This window comes from Rattus norvegicus, chromosome 2 (assembly GCF_021556685.1).
Source record: "Rattus norvegicus strain SHRSP/BbbUtx chromosome 2, alternate assembly SHRSP_T2T, whole genome shotgun sequence".
Classification (NCBI taxonomy): domain Eukaryota; kingdom Metazoa; phylum Chordata; class Mammalia; order Rodentia; family Muridae; genus Rattus; species Rattus norvegicus.
This window is the reverse complement of record NC_141535.1, coordinates 155,211,818-155,234,755: the sequence shown is the minus strand read 5'-3', so window position 1 is coordinate 155,234,755 and position 22,938 is coordinate 155,211,818. Positions and strand designations below refer to the sequence as shown.

At 44.0% G+C, this 22,938-nt stretch overlaps 1 protein-coding gene across 1 annotated transcript; it reads right to left on the bottom strand.

Annotated features, from left to right (window-relative positions):
• Positions 1–14,502: 14,502 nt before the first annotated feature.
• On the bottom strand, positions 14,503–15,743 carry Arl14 (ARF like GTPase 14). The gene is given in 1 exon segment (NM_001399763.1): positions 14,503–15,743. A coding segment is annotated over 1 exon segment (579 nt). The 5' UTR covers positions 15,628–15,743; the 3' UTR covers positions 14,503–15,048.
• Between the last annotated feature and the right edge of the window lie 7,195 nt (positions 15,744–22,938).

Here is a 22,938-nt window from a genome sequence, read left to right as displayed (position 1 = left end):
TCTGGAGGTTCCTCAGAAAATTGGACATTGTACTACCTGAGGACCCAGCTATACCTCTCTTGGGCATATACCCAAAAGATGCTCCAATGTATAACAAGGACATGCTCCACTATGTTTATAGCAACATTATTTATAATAGCCAGACCATGGAAAGAACCCAGATGTCCCTCCAGAGAGTAATAGATACAGAAAATGTGGTACATTTACATAATGAAATACTACTCAGTTATTAAAAACAATGACTTCATTAAATTCATAGGCAAATGGATGGAACTAGAAAATATCATCCTGAGTGAGGTAATCCAATCACAAAAGAACCACACATGGTATGCACTCACTGCTAAGTGGATATTAGCCCAAAAGCTTGGATTATTTAAGATGCAATCCACAAACCACATGAAACTCAAGAAGAAGGAAGACCTTCAGCCCTTCTTAGATGGGGGAACGAAAATATTCATAGGAGGAGACATGGAGAAAAAGTTTGGAGCAGAGACTGAAGGAGCCTTCAGAGCCTTTTCCACCTGGAGATCCAGCCCATATACGTACAGCCACCAAACCCAGACAATATTGATGAAGCCAAGAAGGGCATGCTGACAGGAGCCTGATATACCTGTCTCCTGAGAGGCTTTGCCAGAGCATGACAAATACAGAAGTGAATGCTAGCAGCAAACCGTTGAACTAAAAATGGGGTCCCAGAGCTCCCAGGGACTAAACCACCACCCAAAGAGTATACACATGGATTGACCCATGGCTCCAGCTGCATAGGTAGCAGAAGATGGCCTTGTTGGGCACCAATGGGAGGAGAAGTCCTTGGTCTTGCCAAGGCTGGATCCCCCAGTGCAGGGGAATGTCAGGGAAGGGGTGGGTGGTTGGGTGAGGGAAAGGGGATAATATTTGAAATATAAATAAAAAAATAAAAAACTATATCAAAAGAAGTTTGATATAGTTTTTAAAATGTGTTATGTATGTAAAAAAAAAAAAAAAAAAAGAAATGCTATTCACTGGTGCTCACCACTCCAGTAGCTCACGGAGTTATTTCCAGTCCCACCCATTTCCAGCACATGGTGGAATAGACTGCCTGGCGTGCCTAGATGTGTCCCACTCCGCTGGCTCTGTCACCTCCAACACAATGCTCTTCTGTCACTTTGAGGACTGAGTGCCAGGACTCTGTTTCCCCCTCTGCTGACTAGCAAAGGTGACTTCTGCAGTGGTGGTACTGTAAAGTCATCAGGGGCACTGAATGGTTAGGCGGGGAGGAGCCCCTGTGTTGGCCTGTGGGAGACACGTGGTTCAGGAAAGACACACACTTTGTTGTGTAGATACACGGACTGTTGTGTACCTACGTGGCTAATGATATCACAGCACACTCTAGTGTCTTCTAACTGATCCCAGATGCCTACAGATGTGAGGAGAAACAAATTTGATCCCTGGCCTGGTGGACCTTATAAATAAATGGGGATCTAGCATGTTCTATTCCTAACTTAAAGCTTTCAATCATCTCTCTGCTATTAGAGGATAAAAATTTAAACTCTCCTTCCGTGTTTTTTTTTTCTAAAGATTTTTTTTCATTTATGTGTAGGTGTCTATGTGAATGTACACATGTATTGTACACATGTATGGCAATGCTGGCAGAGGCCAGAGGAGGGTGTCAGGCTATGCTGAAGCTGGGCTTGTGATGCACTTGACAAGGGTTCTCGGACTCAAACTCTGGCTCTCTGAAACAGCAGCAAGTGCTCTTAACCAACGAGTCACCTCTGCAGGCTCCAAACCTTGACTCTTAAGTTCTGTTTAGGTCCTTTGCCATATTGCCCAAACCTAAATTTCAGGATCAATTCCTTCTTTCTATTATAGCCAATGGTCCCTATTAGCTATTTACTGTATGTACTGGCTAGTTTTTATGTCAATGGGATGCAAGCTAGAGTCAGTTTTGAGGGAGGAAATCCAGTTGAGAAAATGTCCCCATGATACTGTCCTGCACTGAGTTTTCTTGATAGATGACCAATGCAGAAGGGCCCAGCTCACCTCGGAGGGTGGCACTCCTGGATAGGGGTCCTGGGTGTTATAAGAAAGCAGGCTGAGGGGACCAGTCATCAGTGCTCTCCCATGGCTCTCCAGGTTCCTACCTTGCTTGAGTTCCTTCTGTAATTGACTATCATCTGGAAATATGAGTAAAATAAACTTTTTCCTTCTCAAGTTGTCCTGGGTTTGATATCATAGCAATATAAACCCAACTAAGGCATATGCAAATTCACGTGTTTTCAAGTCCCTTCCAATACATCCATTCTATACATCTAGCCTGGGATGGCTTCTGCACATCCCCCCTTTAGATCTTTGGGCTTGTCAAAGCACCTCTCATGATACCTGCTGCTAACTCTCGTCATCCTTGCAAAACCTTAATTACATGGTCCGGGCACATCCTACCCCTGGGCTGTGTATGAGGGCTTCACGATTAAATGAGAGCTAGCTTGTTGGACCTTCAATCAGTGAAGTGCAGCCAAGTCCAAGTGAGGGTTCCTACTGTACCTGCTACAGACTCAAACAACATACAGGTCGCGTCTTCCGAGTCTGCAGGTGTGAGCGGGGCTGCATTTGCTTTGGAGGCCCTAACGAGAATGCCTACCTGATTTTGCTGGCCGCTGGAGACCACCCACACCCTGCTGTGCCCACATACGTCCCTTCCTAGGCTGGCAAATTGCCTCTTCCTCTGTCTTCTCCTCCATGCTTCTATCGTTGGTGCCTGTTAACTCAGAAATGTGTGTACATGCATGGGAGGGACTCGTGTGTCACAACGCCCATGCCGAGGTCAGAGGACAATGTTTTGGAGTTGGTTCTCTCCTTCCACTTTTACCTGGGCTTCCAAGGAAGGGACGCAGGCCGCCAGAAGTGAGCAGCAAGTGTCTTTATCTACTGAGCCATCTCCTCCCAGTTATGTGATTTTAAAGTGAACCAATGGATCCCCTGAAACAGACATGTTACTCTCCCTATTTTAAGGTCCTGGATTCGAACACTTTTTTCTAAACACTTTATCCTTCACAGTTCTAAGAGCTGGGTCATAGGTGTGGCTAGGGGCAGGCATTGCCCACCACACTCCACAGTTGTGCCTTCTTACCTGGTTTACCCCCAACACTGGCCACAGGAAGAGTTCCCTAAAAATCATTGCTCCGACTGAAACACTGAAGAGCAAATGGGAGTGCACTGCCAAGGCACTCGGGTGGTCACCAGAGAAAGGGCCAGCTGTCATGGGTGTGGTCTGCAGACACTGCTATCTGAAAGTGAAGGTCACTGAAGCAAAGTTTTTCTTGAATCTCCAATCCCTGGCTCTTGCTCCACACCCTCCCCGCAAGGCAAGGCACAGAACTGGAGTTTCTTCTTCTTGGCATGAGTCATAAAAGGAGAGCTTCTTTCCCAAGGCAAAAGATAAAAACTAGATGTGTCCTAGCTCTCCCCATGGTTCTGCCTTATAGCTGGCTATAAAGCTACTCTCTGACCTACCGTGTCTGGTAGCAGATTGAGATACCTGGTGCAGGAAAGATCTTGCTCCGTACTTAGAGAAGAAATATTGCCCAGTGTCCAAGAGGAATGTGAATAGATGAGACTTGCTGCATTTTCTATTCAGTCTTGTAGCATTGAGCCAGACCCTTTTTATCCAGATATCTCCCTGGGGATCCCTGCTTCTAGAGTCTTTGGGTCCTCAGTCTAAACATGCATCTAAAACTGTGGCCGAATAAATGTGTTACGCTCTTCTCATGTTAACCTGTCCCTTGGTATAAGGCTGTCAGCCATAACCCTTTATGATGGCAGAAAACCGCTCACCCCCTTTCTTTTTCTTTTTTCTTTTTTATTAACTTGAGTATTTCTTATATACATTTCGAGTGTTATTCCCTTTCCCGGTTTCCGGGCAAACATCCCCCTCCCCCTCCCCTTTCTTATGGGTGTTCCCCTCCCCACCCTCCCCCCATTGCCGCCCTCCCCCCAACAGTCTAGTTCACTGGGGGTTCAGTCTTAGCAGGACCCAGGGCTTCCCCTTCCACTGGTGCTCTTACTAGGATATTCATTGCTACCTATGAGGTCAGAGTCCAGGGTCAGTCCATGTATAGTCTTTAGGTAGTGGCTTAGTCCCTGGAAGCTCTGCTCACCCCCTTTCTTGACTCTGCAAACCCTACCTAGAGAAAGACCAAAGTTCTTGTGGACTTTTGCTCTCTAATCTGTCTCCTCAAAATCAAAGAGAAGACTCAAAGGCTTTGCTTTCGTCCAGCAACAAGTGCTTTTGACCGGAGTCAGGAGGCTTTATCTTGGGGACTGGCTGAAAAGGAACCTTTTCTTCCTCCCACTTTAAATGTGTTCTTCCTTTTGCTTCCTCTTACATTTCTAATGAATATCACCATAGGCTTAGTGGGTTTTATTGTGCATTAACGCACAGTGATCCACTACCGTTTTGTTTGTTTGTTTCCTTACTTATTTATTTTCAGATGTTCAACACTGTGTCAGGCTTGGCTGATGGAAGGCCCTTTTATTTGCTCCCCAAAACGTTTGGCCTCTCTCCCTTGGTTTCTGTTCTATTACACAACAAATATTTCAGGTTCACCTTGTTCTTCCCTTGGCCGAGATCTGAAGCACCACTTCGTCCAGGAGCTCCGGCTCTGCTCAGTGAAGAACAGGATGGAGAAACCACACTTTGTACTTGAGGTCTGCTTGTTATCACCAGATGCCACCGCCCCTGGCCTTTTTTTTTTTTTTTTTTTTTTTTTTTTTTTTTTTTTTTTTTTGTATCCACTTGTTTGGCTTCACAGTATTTCACTCTGGAGATGTACCTTTAAAAGTCTCCTAGGGAGAAGTATTTCTGTTATCCCAATATTTTTCTATTTCATATAATGAGAAACTTTGCACATCCATTGCCTGAGGTCTGTTTGCGATTCTTGAATTAAATTCCCAGAGGAGAGAGTGTTAGAGTAAAGGAAAATGCAAATGTAGTTTTGCTCCATTTTGTCAAAGTCCCCTTCATGGGCGAGGTTGGGAAAATGTGTACGACAGTGACTGCACAACAAAATGACTTTTTTATATGAGGCACTATGTACTTGAAAATCACTGGATAGATTTTAAGTGTTCTTCTCATCATGGAAACTATATGAGTAATGTGTCAGTTAGCTCGATCATCCGTTCCACGGTGTACCTACCCCTGTTTCAAGACATGGTGTACATCATAAATATGTAGAGCTTTCATTTATCAATTAAAAAAGCTTTTGTGGGCTCTTTACATTTTATTTTAAAAAATTATATATATGCACGTGTGTAAGTGTGTATGGACGAGTGTGTGTGTGTGTGTGTGTGTGTGTGTGTGTGTACGCGTGTGCATGTGTGTGTACATGAATCCAGAGGTCAGAAGAGGGTGTCTGATCCAGTGGAGCTGAAGCTGCATGAAGTCGAGCCACCTGGTGTGGGTATTGATTCTCTGGAAGAGCAACAAATGCTCTTAACTTCTGGGCCATCTCTCCAGTCCCACCATACGCTCTTAAATGATTTATTGACTAAATGCATCGATGTCAGCAGTGTATTTCTCTATTTCCCAGGCTTTCTATTATTTTGGAATGCATTTCTGATGAAAGGCTCGCTTTTGTTTAACAACGTATTCTGTTTCTTGGCCATGCTTAGACTCTTCAGTACAGCAGGAGGCAGAATTACTCTGTGGCTTGAGAGAGAATTACATTGCAGAGTTATATGGTGAAGACTTCTCATCAGGAATTGGGACTCAGCTGTATTCTAAGGCCACAGTTCATGTTTTTGACAAATAAGGTAGCTGACGGTGGAAGGATGGCTCAGTGGTGAAGGATGCATGCTGTTCTTGCAGGGGACCTGAGTTCAGTTCCTAGCACCCTCCTCAGGCAGCTCACAACAGCCTGTAACTCCAGCTCTAGGGCATTTTAGATCATCAAGAATACCTGCATATGCAAGCACAGACCCTCACAGTGACAAAGAAATACACACAACTAAAATATAAAGGCTGTGGCACACTCCTTTACCCCAGCACTCAGGAGACAGAGGCAGGCAGAGCTCTGCATGTTTGAGGCCAGCCTGCTCTACATAGTGAGTTCCAGTCCACCCAAGGCTACACAGAGAGACCTTGTTTCAAAACAAGAAAAAGGGGGCTGGGGATTTAGCTCAGTGGTAGAGCGCTTACCTAGGAAGCGCAAGGCCCTGGGTTCGGTCCCCAGCTCCAAAAAAAAAAAAAAAAAAAAAAAAAGCGTTAAAAAAAAAAAACAAGAAAAAGGAAAATTCATAAATAAAACAAAAACAATTGAAGTGGCTGGTGGTGGCTTTGCAGTTCAGATCTCTTCCGTGTAACTCGGGGGGGGGTGATAATTACTATATAGAGCTGTGAGAGGATATGAGACAGCATATAGAAAAGTCTAGGGCAGAAGTTTTAAAGTTTCCAAAGCCTTAAGGCATGTTGGTTATTTTAGCTTTTGTAGTTCATTAAAACTTGGCCACAGCGCCCCCGTGTGCCCATGCACTGTACTATTTCTGACAAAGGGATCTCTCACATTAATGTACTTCAAATGAAAAAGTTAGGGAATGCCATTTACACTCGTAGTTTACATAGAAAGTGAGGATTAAACCGCTTTTTAAGAAAATATGTCTTGTCTCTGACTATAAAAGTAATTTAAAAAAAATCAGAGCACAGAAACACAGAAAGCAAAGGGTCCTGAATTCAAGATTATCCAAGGACAAAAAACAAGAACAACAGGAATGGCAGGGGAAAGACAGTGGGTAGAGCAATGGCTCCTCCAGTGAAGCCTTTGCTGAGAACCTGAGTTAGATCCCCAGAACCCAGCAGGGAAAGCAAAGCAAAGTGGTGTACTCAGCTCTCCTGTGATCGAGTGACAGCTGAGATGACAGGACTTCTGGGGCTCACTGACCAGCCAGTCTAAGTGAACTGGGGGCTCTCTCCATTCAGTGAGAGACACCCTGAATGAGAGATGCCTCAGTAGTTAAGGATACTTGTTGCACAATTATGAAAACCAATGTTTCAATTCCAGGGACTATGTCGCCAGCTAAACAACCTGCAAAATATCTATAACTCCATCTCTGAGAGATTTGATGCCCTTTTCTGGTCGAATGATCACACATGGTACGCACACACAGAATTGGAGTTGTTGACAGTTGTGAGCAGCCATGCTGCTGCTGGGAATAAGAACCAAGTCCTCTGCAAGAGCAATAACTGTTCTTAACCCCTGAGGCATTTTTCCAGCCCTGTAATCATCAACCCTTGAAAGGTAACACAGAGCAAAGATAAGAGAAGGGAAGGGGCTGGGTTCCAGGCGGAGAAGTGCTTCAAACATCTCTAAAAGGCCTTCTCCCCGTAGGTTGGAGTTTTTCTAGGAGGTCTTTTGTTCATCCATCCATTTGTTTGTTTGTTTTGTTTTGTTGTGAGATAGAGTCTGTTAGCATTCTGTCTAAGCTCCACCCCCACAGTTACCTGGCAACAGCAAGCTGGGCCTGACACTATAAAAGAGGCTGCTTGCCCCCTCCTCACTTTCTTGCTCCGGCTTCCTCTTGCTCTCTCTTTCCCCCTTGTTCCTTCTCTTCCCATTCCCCTCTCCACTTCTCTCCATATGCTCATGTCCAGCCTCTCCTCTCCTCCCCTCCTCCTCTCCTCTGCTCCTCTTCTATTTCTCTGCCCCTCCTTACTCTCTTAACTTCCCTCCCCATGTCCTGAATAAACTCTTCTATACTATAAGATGTGGCTGGTCCCTCAGGGGGAAGGGTTGTCTCAGCATGGGCCTGCTGAGGCACCCCCTTTCCCCAGACCTCCATAGAACATATCCCCCCTCTCTTTATCCTTTTATAAACACAACAGAGTCTCAATATGAAGCACTGACTGGCCTCGGACTTGCTAAATAAACCAGTCTGGACTGGAATTCACAAAGACTCACCTGTCTCTGCTTCCCAAGAGCTGAGACTAAATGAAGATGCCATTACACTCAGTTTTCATTTGGACTTTGGAGGGGTGTGTGTGTGTGTGTGTGTGTTTGTGTGTGTGTGTGTGTGTGTGTGTGTGTATTCTAGACTCAAAAATTTAAATAATATTGACGCAAAAAGGTAGTATTCAGCCTTAAGATTCTAATAGAAAAAAGCCTAAAATCAACATAAACTCAGTCACCCGCAAAAATCAATGCATGTGATTTTAAAACACAGCATCGTGGGTACAAACAGAAAGAATACTAAGTAGGCTGGTTGGAGCTGGGGTGCTGGTACAGTGGTTCCATAAATATTCTGTTGTGTTATAGGACAACGCAGAGAGAAGGTATTGACACCTTCAGAAACCTGGGTTCTTTGTAATCCAGGGGGAGAAACAGATAATCAATGGACTAACTAAGGGAAAACTTGTCACTCTGGATTCAGTGCAGCGTTATTCATACATACAGATGCACATACATAGGTGTGCACGTGTGTGTGTGTGTGTGTGTGTGTGCATATGTGCAAGCCTTGTGCAAGTGTGTGTGAGACAGTAAGTCCTTGATCCTGCTTTACGTCTCCCTCAATCAGTGTTGGGTGTTCAGTAAAACATGAACAGATAGTGTGTTTGTAATGTCTGGCTTCTAGATATGTTCCTTAACAAAAGAGATCAAGCAAGGCTCTTTGGAGAAATAAGTAATCTCAGCACCGAGGTAGCCAGGCAAGGACAAGGTTAAGCTGGGAAGAAGCCTCAGTGTTTCTTAAGCAAGGAAGTGATCAGAGGACCCAGTGGTTGGACATAGAAACTAGCTTAAAGGGTTTTTCCACTGGGGAAATTTGGGACAGTTTGAATATCTAAGAATCGTGTCGGAGAGCACACTGGGCATGGCCTACAATGAAGGGTTAGATCTATCACATGTTTTCTCAGAAAGAGGCTAAAATGAGCCCTGTGCAGCAGCTGGGAGCCCAGTGAATGGAGGCCTCCCTGTAGCCTTCCCACAAGCCTTTTTTGAGCCAGCCTGAGAGAACAGCTACAGAGCGAAGTTGTGGGCTGTAGGCTCTTTGAACAAAAGAAAAAAGAGAAATAAGGAAATCAGAAGGCTTTTCTGCCAAGAAGAAGGATTTGCAAGCCTTTGCTGCTGGACTGGAACCATAGAAGTCCAGTCATTGCTCCCTCTACATGAACCTGCAAAGGCATATCTGGGTCCTAGGCAATGGGTTGACCTCCATGTGTTTATAGACTATGGGTATTAATTTCACAAATCAAAATCAGTGTGTCTACAGAGATTAAATTTTAGAATGAATGTAAATTATATCTTTTGCTTTTAGATCGCCAGGAATGAAACTACACGTCTAGGAGGGGGGTTTTGTGGTAAATAAGATGGTTTCTTGTGGCCACAATGTCACTCGCATGCTGCTTATTAAGGGACAAGTAAAGCATAGAGGACTCTAGGGGGAAAATACCTTGAGGTGAAAAAAAAAAAAAAGAAAGAAAAAAAAAAACAACTAACCTGATTTAGAAACACTGAACCATTTTGTGTAAATTAAGAGGTATGTGTATATGAGGATAAGTGCATTGTACCGGGACTATTAACATTTTCTCGAACGCAAGTAGATACATTTTTTAAAGTTATTTCTTCTGTGTATGTGGGCCAAGTGACAGAGGCTGATAGTCCCAGGTACTTCAAAGGCTAAGGCAGGGACAATCCTAAGTTCAAAGCTCCAGAGTAAAATCAAGGCCAGCTTAGGCAAGTTCGTGAGACTTGGTCTCAAAGTAGTAAGTCTTGGGGATGTAGCTTAAATGTCAATGTAGTCTAGCTAGTGCACATTATTGGTCACCCTAGAGCAGCAGTGCTCAACCTTCTTACTGCTGTGACCCTTTCATACACACCTCATGGTGTGGTGATTCCCAGGCATAAAATTATTTTCATTGCTGCTTCATAAACTGTAACTACTATATGAATTGTAATGGAAAGATCTGTGTTTTCCAGTGGTCTGAGGCAACGCCCCCCTAAGGGGTTGCAGTCCACAGGTTGAGAACCACTGCTCTTGAGAAAGAGAGAAAGGAAGCTGAGAGGAGCAGAGGAAAAGGGAGAGGAAGGGGGGGTGGGAGATGGAAGGAGAGGGAGGAAGGGAGGGGGAATGAGAATGAACATTAGAAATGGGTAACATGGGGTTGGGGATTTAGCTCAGTGGTTAGAGCGCTTGCCTAGGAAGCGCAAGGCCCTGGGTTCGGTCCCCAGCTCCGAAAAAAAAAGAACCAAAAAAAAAAAAAAAGAAATGGGTAACAATGTTGGGTGCAGTGTGAGTTCCCTGACATACACACACACACATATACATACACACACACTCACTCACACTCACACACACGCACATACACTCACACACACACACGCACACACAGGCACATACACACATACACACATGCACACACACGCACACGCCCCCACATACACACGCACACTCACACACACAGATACACATATACGCATACACTCACACACACATGCACATACACTCACACTCACATGTAGATACACACACTTACACTCTCTCTCTCTCTCTCTCTCTCTCTCTCTCTCTCTCTCTCTCTCTCTCACACACACACACATGCCCACACACAATACATTCCATTGAATGTATTGGGTGGCCACTGAAAATCTCACTTTTCTAAGCAGGTTTCAGGCACTGCTGCAGGTATTCACCCATGCCCAGAGCTCTAACAGCACCAGATTACAAAGCTCTGATTTAAAGGATCTCTGACAACGAAGCGTTTTCAAGTGCGCCCATGAATACTCAGTGAGGAGAGATAACGGAGAATAAAAGAGATTCAGGTTATTTGGTGATGGGCTTTGGAGGAACAAGATACCCAGAAGGTCTCAAAATATTTATCATATCAAATGAACTTCAAAACTACTTATGAAGAACTGCTTGCAGTATGGAGAAAGTCAGAGGCCACTATTGTTAGTTAAGTAATTTAGTGTAAGTGCCACTGTTGAGACAGATGGACACTGTGACTCCCTTACGCGTGCAGTGGGAGGCACAACTTTGTTTGTGGAATATTCACTAAAAATGCTTATCTGGAATCTAATCCTAAAGCATCAGACAAATTCATGCTGTGAGGCATTCTATAAAATCTGAGAAGCCAGAGCCAGCAGCAATTGCCACTGGGAGCCTGAGGCAGTATCATCTATCTTTGACCATCCTGACAATCTTGACAACCTAACAAAACTCACCAAAACAAAGAAAACATGGCCCAAACTTTTCAAAAGTTTCCAGGTAGTAAAAAACCAAGAGAATATTACAAATGAAAAAACTGATTACAGTAGATTCTTGGTCAAACTAATCCTATAATTGATGATATAGAGAAAATTTTATCATGGACTAATAGATAATATTTAATAATATATAACTCTTTTTTATGTCACAGTGGCACTGCAGATAGAGGTTGTCTGAGGAAATCTGTGGTGTTGTATTTCACCATGAGGAGTGAGCAGCATTGCAACTCCGAGTGCCTGTGCCAGTGTGTGTGTATGTCTATGTATGTGTGTGTTCGTGCGTGTGTGCCAGTGTGCGTGTGTATGTGTGTGCCAGTGTGTGTGTGTGTGTGTGTGTGCACGCTCAGGTGTGTACTAGTGTGTGTATGTCTATGTGTGTGTGTGTCTGTGTGTGTATATTTGTGTGTGTGTGTATCTGTGTGTGTGTGTGTGTTTGTGTATGTGGGCACTCTCACGTGTGTAAGAGGAGTGGGGAAGACAGAGAAAGAAAGATGGACAGACAAGCAGGCAGACGGACAGCACAAATTATGACAAAATTGTAATGTTGGAAAATAGAGTTAGAAAATAAATGCTAAATTTACTTTTGTTTTGACTTCTCTAAATATTTGGATTTTTTTTTAAGTTAAAGGAGAACTAAATCTTCTTTTTATTACCTGTTCTAAGGTGACTCAAATGCAGGCGCTGGGATAGGTGTGGGAAGAAAGGTCAGAAGGCATCTGTGAAAAACAGGAGGTTGAGGAAAGGGAGGTTTGGGTGTGTTAGAAGCAAATCTATCATGATCTAGTTTATTGGGGTAATTTAACAGCAGGGCTTTTAGCAACTTTCAGAACTAAACAGCTCACATGAGAAGGGCTATGCTTGTTCAAGTCACAGCTCTACTTGAGAAAATGTACTCAGAGAGGCATCACGATCTGCCTTAAAAAACAAATGGCCACAAAGCAGATTTCCCACCCAGTTTGGACTCTAATGTTGGAGCGCAATGCCCTTGGGTAGAGCAGCCATATTTGGTGTCCTGAGCTGGAGTGGACCACGATTGCTCCCACGCTCTCCTTCTGAAGACCAGCAAGACCTTACTTTGGAGTTTAGAGCATTTTTTTTTAAAGATTTATTTATTTATTATATATAAGTACACTGTAGCTGTCTTCAGATACACCAGAAGAGGGCATCAGATCTCTTTACAGATGGTTGTGAGCCACCATGTGGTTGCTGGGAATTGAACTCATGACCTCTGGAAGAGCAGTCGGGTGCTCTTAACCGCTGAGCCATCTCTCCAGCCCGAGCATTTTTTTTATGTTCTACAAACATTTTGTAAATACCTTTTGCCCTGTACACAATTCTGGAATGCAATAGAAGACAACGTCCCAGCTTTTACAGCTTACTTTCTAGGAAGGAAAAAAGAATAAAGAATAAGTAAGTCAGCTGCTCAATGGTGGTGCGAGCCTTTAATCCCAACCCTGGGGAGGCAAAGGCAGGCGGAGCTCCGTGAGTTTGAAGCCAGCCTGATCTACAGAGCGAGTTCTAGGACAACCGGGGCAACACAGAGACACTGTGTCTCGAGAAAACAAAACAAAATGTCCAAAGCAAGCAAACAGAAACTAGTCAATAGAAGGTCGGGGCAGAGATGTGGAGATGAGATTCCTTTCAAGAGGATTTTGGGAATATCTCTACACTTTTAGTTGTATAACGAAACAATTTAGATATACAGCTCAGATCTGGAGAGATGATGGCTCAGAAAACCTGAGTTCAATTCCTAGATCCCACATCAGGCAGTTCCCAACTCCTCTAACTCTAACTCTAGGGAGTTGCTAGCCCTCTGGCCTCTGTAGGCACCTGCACTCGTGTGCATGGACATGAACAATGACACAGACACGGATATGGATATGGACAGACAGACAGGCAGACAGGCAGGTAGACAGACAGACAAACGGTTTAAAGTCTCAAGGGAAGTGTACCCTAAGCTGGGGAAGCCGGAAGTTCAAGGGCTCTGGGGCAGTCAGGAGCTGGAGGTGACAAGGGTGGAGATGGGTAGGGCTGAAGGGCGATGATTAAAAAACCAGGAGTGAATAAGAGGTCAAGTAAATAAAGGGAGGCAGTTAAACTAAAAGATATGATCTGATTTCCAATTATAGAAAACCTTCTGGGCAGAACTCTTGTGCAGAATAAAGTTCCCTAGTTGAGAGTGGATGGGGTTGTAGTGGAGAATGAATGGGGGTTTGTAGTAATGGTGGGAACAAAGTGTTCAGAGGACATGAGTTTCAAATGCACTATCTGCTGCTTGGTGTAAGGGAGGGGGGAGAAGCTATCTTCTAGGTTTGAGGGCCAAACAGCTTCATGGTCATAGCCCCATTTGGATTGTAGAACCTGATTAAATGGAAAAAGATTTATGTGCCACATATTGCTTAACTCACTCATAATACTTAATAGCTATCTTTTATTAACAGATTGGAAGTCATAGGACAAGGGTGGGTAGCTACTCGATCAGTCTCCTTGTATGCTAATACTGTTGGTAATAGTTGTTATATTCCTGTGAGGGTTCCCCCCCCCTCTCTCTGGAAGTTTTCATGTATCCCAAGAGACAAACTCACTGTGTAGCCAAGGATGTCCTTGAGCTCCCGATTTTCCTGCCTTCACTTCCCAAGTGCTGGGGTTATAGGTATGCACCACGGTACCCACAGTATGCAGCGTTGGGGAGCAAACACAGCACTTCAGATCACTAGACAAGCACTGTGCCAGCCGATCTATATCCCAAACATTCCCTGCACCCTCAGTCTGTTTGCTGCTCACCCACCCACCCCACGTTGGCTTTAGAGACTCATTTAACTATGGGAAATTTACCTTTCTAGTGCACTCCTGTGGGGGTCCCTGGTATTTAGATACCCCCATTCAATTCCATCTCTCCTAAGAAGTGTTTCCTGTTTCCCTGGATGTCTCTCATGCAATAGCATGCCGTCCTTCAGCTACCGGCTTCATGTCACTTCACCCAGTGAACTCCAAGATCTCTGAGAACAAAGTCTGGCCTGACTTCCTGCTTGGTCAGAACCAGAGCACCTGTGTTCCTGGGTAATGGGACTGCTGAACTGAGTTCCACTCAAGCTGGTCCCGGGGTGGCAGCCTAAAGTGAAACACTAAACTCAGAGTTTACCCGCAGGACAATACTTCCTCTAGGCCACTGATCTGAAGTTCTTTGTTTAAGGCAGTGTTGTGTGTGTGTGTGTGTGTGTGTGTGTGTGTGTGTGTGTGTGTGTGTAATACACATTGCATGAAATGCTCGAAGAATTAACTAAAAAATATATTTTTAAATATAAAAGAAGTTACCAGCAATAGATTTTCAAACAGCATTTGGGGGTGTGGTGGGTTCTGTTTACAAAACAAAGATTTTCAAAAGGTTAACATCAACTGTTTCCCTTTCCACAATCTAAGCTTGTGTTGTTTTCTCACCACTCAATCACTACCCAAGAACAGGGTAGAAATTCAATGTCTGTAACAGCTGAGAACGATATGAAAAAATCCTGACTATATAAGCAGACAAGCTATTTAAACTTCAGTGGTCATACAAAAATTAATAAACATTTATGCAGCTCTAAATATGACTTTAAAATCATCCAGCACGTTAACCTTTTCAAAATATAAATTCTTTCTTCTCAGAGATCATCGCCCCATAGTTTGCTTCTGAGGTTCCTTCTTTAGCTGAGCGGGGGTGGGGGAGTGGGGGGCTTCCGGAAAAGTTTGCTGACTCAGCAACTTATCCCCCACCGCCGCCACCACCACCACTTTGCATGGAAAATAAAACAGAATTCCACTTTTCTTCATAATTGTCTCATTTCTGCTTGAAGAATGCTAAGGTCTCTCTTGTCTTCAGGTGGCTTTTCACGAACTCAGTTAATTTCCTGAACCCATCATCCAGCCCTTCTCCAGTGACGGCACAGCAGGGTTGCACATACCAGTTCCGGTCGCTGCACAGCTTCTTCACCTTGAACATCCTGGTGATGTCTTCGGCGCTCAGAGCTCCCGGCAAGTCTTGTTTGTTCGCTAAGATGACGACCGGAGTGTTTTTGATGTGTTCGTTCTTCAAAATGTGCTTGAACTCTTTGCGAGAGTCCTCCAGTCGCTTTTGGCCTTCGGAGCAGTCCACCACGTACACCAGCCCGTGCGCGTTCTCACAGTAGCAGTCCCAGACGGTTCGCATCTTCTCCTGCCCTCCAATATCCCACACCGTGAGGGCAAGACCGCTCTGCAGCTGGACCATTTCCACGTTGAAGCCAATGGTTGGGATGGTTGCAAGCGTCTCAGCAAACTTTAACCTGTAAAGCAGAGTAGATTTCCCAGCTGAGTCAAGTCCCAGCAGAAGAATGTGGGCTTGCTTGTCTTTAGGGTTTTTAGAACTCAGCAGACCCATTTTAGGCTTTTTTCTTCTTTAAAGACCTTTTCTTTTGGCCCGAGACAATGTGTCCTTCCCAGGTCTTGCATGAAAATGTTTAGGAGAAAAAAAAAAAAAGAGTATTAAAGTGCTACAGTTGTAGCAGGTGCCTGTCTTCGTTTATATTGTAGCTTATCGACTTGATTATAAGCAAACAGTGTTTTATTTGCAGTCCCAGCCAATCCTGAAGAATCTGTGGGAGTAACCAGCAGGTATCGCAGTGGCTCAAAGGGGACATTCTTTGTGAGTGAGTAGGATTAGGAGTGGCCCGGTGCTGCAGCCTTATTTCTTCTCTCAGGTCCAACAGTTTGGAGGAAATCAAAGACTAAAGCCTGGAAGGAACCCCACTGCAGAATGAACACAACCTTTTGTTGTAACCAACTTTAAGTGAACTTTTTGTAGATCTATCTCACCCAGCTGTTAATAAGTGTCAGGGTTGCCGAAAGGCTTGGAGAGTTTATCTCCCTCGTGGTATCTGAGTGCTTCCCTGTTACCAGATTACTCACTAGAAACTTTGAGCTCTTCCTGGTTACCGTAACTTTAGTCTCCGAAGCAGAGCATCACTTCTGAACCTTCAGGGCAGGGAACTTAAACCACTTTCAAGACCAAATTTCCCCATGGAAATTTTTTACACAAACACTTCAATAAAACAGACCTTTCAAGGACGGGGAAACTGAGTACACACTGGAGTCGATCTCCTCTCCTTCCCAACGCATCATGATAAAAGGAACAAAGTCATCAGAGAGTCCATCAGAGGGTGAGATTTTGACAAATATTCTAGAAAACAGAAAATAGGCCTACTTGGGATAGAACTGAGGCTGGGGGCGGGGGAGGGGTGCACTGGATTGGGAAGAGCAGAAAATAAATATGTTCTTAAAACAAGAAGCAGGTAATATAAAAAGGAACTCAGAAAACAAAGACAAACTCCTGAGAACGTATTTCTAAAAGTAGATATTTTAAAGCCAGGTACTTATGCACGCCTTTAATGCTAGCACTCAGGAGGCAAAGGCAGGCAGATCTCTCTAAGTTCAAGGATAGCCTGGTCTACACAGCAAGTTCCAAGACAACCAGAGCTACACAGAGAAACCTTGGGGGGAGGGATGAAGTAGATATTTTAAAAGCTCAATGATACATTAAAGGCAAACACTAAAGGAATGCATCAGAAGGCAGAGAATGAGAAAAAAGAAGAGTCCCCTGAGTCACCTCTCAACGACAGAGTCTTATTCCTCAGAAGACAGAAATCATGCCAGCAGAACACTGAAGAGCAATTTTAATCCAGCAACATGGCTGTCTGGCAAAGGTTCACATCCAAAGACCTTCTAGGTCTATGTGACTCAGCTAGGATGCAGACACACTCTGGGTTATGGTATGATCTGGCTGAAATATAGACATGCCCTTAATACACGTCTTAAATCCCTAAGAATGAAGATAAGATTAGTTGGTAGAGGGAAGCAGCCATGTTTGAAGTGACATCTAGTTGAGGGGCAGACAAAGTGACGAATGAGAGAAAGATTTGACAGAATGAGTCAGAGATAGGATATGTCCAACTCACAAGAGAACAGACGGCAAAGGGAGGCAACTTAGGAGCAGAGCAGGGAAAGAAGGGGTGGTGTGGTGAGGGGTGGGGGGCAGTTTTATAGGGACAGGTGGCAAAGAGAACAAGGCAGAGAAAGAGGAGCCAGAAGATTAGAAGTCATTGCCAAAGTGAGTTTGAAGCCAAGCAGACCAATCCAATGAGAAGCCTAGAGAAGCCAGACTGAGTCAGTCAGCTTAGAAAATTAGGTTGTATGGAGGCTAGAAGCTTCCAGGCCTAGGCCTAGAGATGGTTAGAACAGAGAAAGAAATGCTCTTGGCTCAGCCTGAGCCGTGTAGTGTATTCGAACAGCTTGGGTAAGGCTCTCATCCCATCCCTCCATCTAAGGAAATAAAAGCGACATTTACAGAACACTATCAAATAAAAAATATGGAAGTGTTCCCTGGTGCTAACGGATGCACTCTCAGGCTGGGATGCTCAGTGGGTAAAGGCACTTGTTGCACAAACATCAGTGGCCTGAGCATGACCTCTAAACCCATGGACAGGTGGAGGGAGACACCCAACTCCACAGAGTTTCTGTCTGATGTCCACAAGTGCATGAGGGTGTGTGTGTGTGTGTGTGTGTGTGTGTGTGTGTGTGCGCGTGCGTGTGTGAGTGTGCATGTGTGTGTGTGTGCCCGAAACATAATTTTTTAAAAATATTTTAAAATGAAGAACTGAAGTCTAGATGGAAAGGCCACCTTCAATGTTTAACGATGTGATTTTTATGAAAGAACTTGGGGCAAATGGCATACATGTTTTATTCTTACTGAAAATTTAAAAAGAAGTTTTCAGGCAGACTACTCTATGCACACACAAAAAAAATACACAGTCAAAGAAATCAGGATCTGAAGAGGTGACCCCACGTTTAAGAACAATTGCTGCTCTTGCAAAGGAATGGGGTTTTGTTCCCATCACTTCCTTCAGTTCACAACCACATATAACGTCACCTCGAGAGTGTCTGGTGTCTTTTGGCCTCCCCCAGCACCCATACGGTGACATGTACATTCACAAAAGTTAAAATAAAAAATTACACACGAGTGGTTTTGCAGTTTAGATTTTAACCAGCTCCCTACGCCTCAGCAGTAAAAGACATTCACACTGTCCCACTGGCCGGTCAGCGGATGGATGTGTAGGCAGATGTGTTATTGATAGACAGGTTGCCTGCTCTGTGAACCATGCTTTGGTAGGTGCCAACCAACAAAGACAAGTTAGATCAGCCTTTAAATGACTTTCATTGAGGAGAAGATGAAAGATATGCAAACAATGAAAGCAACATAAACGGGAAAATGATACATTCCATAAGAATAGTTAAACTTAAGTGTCAGGATCTTCCAGGATTGTTTCAGGGTGGAGAGCAACAGGGAATTGTGTGAATCTCAAATTTGGATAAACACCGGATAGAGATGGGAAAACCGCATGCATATCAGGTTGTTGATGTTTTTCTATAAACCTGTAAGTGTCACACGGAAACCAGCTAAATCTAACTTCTCAGACATGAAGGGACACATAGTAAGATTCATGAAAGGAAGGATAAGTAAACACATAAGTAAGCTTAACTATTGGGTCAGTTGATTGTGAGCTGTTCATTTCAAAGCACCGTGCATTGACTGGGTCTGGGGAGATGTCTCAGTGGGGAGATGTCTTGGTGTGCAAGCATGAGGGTCTGAATTCAGTTCCTCAGACAGAAAGGCCAAGTACATGTGCATGTCTGTAACTCCATCCCTTGGGGAAACTGGGTGCGGGGCTCACGGGCCTTCCAGTCTATCTAACATAGTAATCTTCACACTCAGTGAGAGATTATCTTGAAAAATAATCCAGCAAGCGATAAAGGGAGATACCCAAAATCAATCTCTGGTCTGTGTGTGCACATGTGCGCTCTCTCTCTCTGTCTCTCTCTCTGTCTCTCTCTGTCTCTGTCTCTCTGTCTCTCTGTCTGTCTGTCTGTCTGTCTCTCTCTCTCTCTCTCTCTCTCTCTCTCTCTCTCACACACACACACACACACACACACACACACACACACACACAAAACCATTGGTTATCAATGATAAATTTCTTGAGGGCAGTGGTAGAACTGTGGTTATGAAATAAGACACCCTTGTTCCAAGAACATAGGCGATAAGAATAATAGCACCAATTGAGCCAACAGACAGGCCACAGATATGCATCTATGTAAGGGGGAGGAGTTTGGGTAAATATGGCCACAGTTTGCAGCTGGCGGGGTAAGGTGAGTAGTATTGGATTCTTTGTACTGTTGTTGAAGGCTTTATTTTTCCCTCCAACTTCCTCCTAGGCTTGACAATTTTCAGCCTTACTGTAAGGAGCTGAATTGGACTGAGCTGATCAAATCAGGCTGCATTCACAGACATAATCCAAGTTTCAGAAGTGAGTGGACTTCTTTCAAAGGGGAACTTGGAGACACTGAATGCCACTTAAGGCCTCTCTGCTCCATATTTTGAAAAAAACTGAGCATAACAGAAAGTTAAACATCTACTTTATATTAAACTTACTGATGTGATCTTCTGTAGTCCACTGTTGGGGCTAGGACACCGTTTGTTTATCTAGGCCACAATGACTGTAAAAGTATCTTTTATTCGCCAGATGTACTTGTCATCTTGTGTGCTTACTGTTGAATAAGCTCACCCTTTCTACTTCTTTCTAAACTTTGGCTGGCTGATTCAACTCAGCTGTTCTCGCTCAAACTCCTCTCCAAACTGACTGATTTCAATCTGGCTTCTCTCAGCTTCTGGTGAAATTGTTCCTCTAGCTCCTTCTCATTCTCTGGCTTCAGCTGCCTCTGCTGACCTGTACTAAACTGTGCGAACTCATGAATGAACTCAACTCCACAGGCTGCCCTCATTGCCCGGACTCCTGACTGACTCTCTCCCTAGAGTGTTCCTATAGAGTAAGAGTTGGGTACATCCTATATCTGACTCATTCCATCAAATCTTTGATTCACCACTTTATCTACCCCTCAATTAGAGATTACTTTCCAACATGGATGCTTCCTTCTACAAACTAATTTTATCTCAATGTTGTATACTAAGGGTGTGTCTGCCTTCCAGTCAGAGAGATCAAAGGTGTGGTGGGTCTGCATTCTAGTTGGATCACACAGACCTAGGTCTTGGCCTCTCTGTAGCCTGTCGCTGGATTAAAAATCTTCTACAGTTAAGGCTGCTATGTCCATTCCTTTATACTCGTTTACTTCAAAGCACAATTCCCTTTTTTAGTGTAATTAAAGAAAAAGTGGTAAGTTGGGTGAATATCACAGTTTAATGAACACATGGCTTTCTCTTCTACACAAGGGAATAGAACAATTTCTGTTTATTGTTTACAAATGTTTTAACATCTTTTGATTCTCTTTCGAAACACATAGGAATTCTCTTGTTCCAGATAAACCCAAGGGAAAGCAAGCAATTTGGTTATTTGCAAGTTGTTTTTAGATTATGCAAATGAGTGAGTGAGTCACTGGCCCACTTTGTGCTGTCAGAAAGTCTGGGTACCCATGAGGTGACTGAGCGGGTAAGGGCATTTCTGTCTTCAGGCTGTGTAATCCAAACAGTAAGACAAATAACCAACTCTTGAAAGTTGGGATAACTAGACCTCTAGACACACACACAATGTAAACACACAAGTAAGTTTTAAAAAGTATTTTTAAATGTTTTGTTAAATGCAGGTATAAAAAAAAACCAAACTTTTAAAAGTTGTTCTTAGGGGCTGGGGATTTAGCTCAGTGGTAGAGCGCTTACCTAGGAAGCGCAAGGCCCTGGGTTCGGTCCTCAGCTCCGAAAAAAAAGAACCAAAAAAAAAAAAAAAAGTTGTTCTTACCTTGGAGAGGAGAAACAAAAGGTCCTAAGCTAGAAGATCAGTTGGTACTATACATACTGGTGGGCTAACCAAATGAAAGAGAGACTCACTTCTTGGAAGAAAATGGCCACTTCCCCTTTATTTTCCCCCCCACAAATAAAGAATGTATATCTACATATATTAGCTCTTACAGACTTAGAACACTGCCTGGTCTTTTTTTTTTTTCTTTTTTGAAAAATGTCTTATAGAAAGATATGATCCTCCTGAGAACAACTCAGTAAATCCTCACAGTTAAAAATACCCATGACCCTTTGGTCTCTGTTCCATCCCTACATTTCTTTTAGACAGAACAAATTTTGGGTCAAAAGGTGAGTTGGTGTCGTTATCCCTCCACTGGAGTTCCTGCCTGGCTACAGGAGGTGGCCTCTTCAGGTTCTATGACCCCACTGTTAGGCATCCTCCACTAAGACGGCCCACATTGACTCTTGGGAGCCTCCCTCATCCCAGGTCTCTGGGACTTCCTAGAGATTCTCCCCTCCTTCCTATCCCCACCCACCATGTCAGTGTCTCAAATTAGCACCAAAGACCTTGGTCTGGGCAGCTGCCTGGGACCAAGTAGATGTCCAAAGACTGTGCAGAACTGGCCTTGACTCTCACTGGCTGAGCCACTCTAGAGAGCTGGTCCCACCTCTTACCAGCTGTAGTAAAAGCTCAGCTTAGTGGCGGAGATAAGGGAGAGCTGACTATATCAGGCCCAGGCCCAGATCCGGGGCTTTGAGTTAGCCCATGCCAAAATCTACCTCATCTATGAACTGTTGGGGCATAAGAAGGGACCAATCTTGCTGATCCAAAGCTGCAGGATCTCTGTGACACAGGGCAACAGGATAATCAAGAGGAGTCCTGGGGGAGGATGCAATATTGATGGTGTAACAACAGCAGCAGCAGCAGCACAGTGGATAGGAATCATTTTGAAGATAACTAAAAATGGCCCTGGTTTTTAGCCTTTTCCAATCGAGGAGCCATGTGGTGATCGCCCTGAGCATTTCCTTCTTGAGGAATATGTCCCTTTGCTCTGGCTCTCCCTCTAGCACCGGATGTTTCACCCACCCTTCTTCCAATAAAGTTAAAATGGACAGGAGGAAAATACAAACACAAGAGAGGCAGCCTGGAGTCTATGGTTGAACAGAAGAGAGCCCATCATGCCCCTTACCATGATGAAAATGAAGGATTTATTTAAGAACAGTGACTCAGGCACCTCTGAGTTCAGCTTCACTGGGAAAACAAAACAACAACCAAAAAAAAAAAAAAAAACCCAAAAACAAAAACAAAAGCGTGGCTGGTTCAGGTCTCCATTGCTTTAGTGCTGTTCATCTCTATAATATTAGTTAACTCTGTGGCACGCACTAGCTAACTGCTGTTTGCCAAGTAGGAGAAAGCCCGCCCTTTAAGAGGTAACAGAAGGTAGGACCATTGTTTTTTTTTTTTTTTTTTAACTTTTGTATGATTTCTTTTTTCTTTTTTATTAACTTGAGTATTTCTTATTTACAATTCGAGTGTTATTCCCTTTCCTGGTTTCCAGGCCAACATCCCCCCCTAACCCCTCCCCCTCCCCTTCTTTATGGGTGTTCCCCTCCCCATCCTCCCCCCATTGCCGCCCTCCCCCCAACAATCACGTTCACTGGGGGTTCAGTCTTAGCAGGACCCAGGGCTTCCCCTCCCACTGGTGCTCTTACTAGGATATTCATTGCTATCTATGAGGTCAGAGTCCAGGGTCAGTCCATGTATACTCTTTAGGTAGTGGCTTAGTCCCTGGAAGCTCTGGTTGCTTGGCATTGTTGTTCATATGGGGTCTCGAGCCCCTTCAAGCTCTTCCAGTTCTTTCTCTGATTCCTTCAACGGGGATCCTGTTC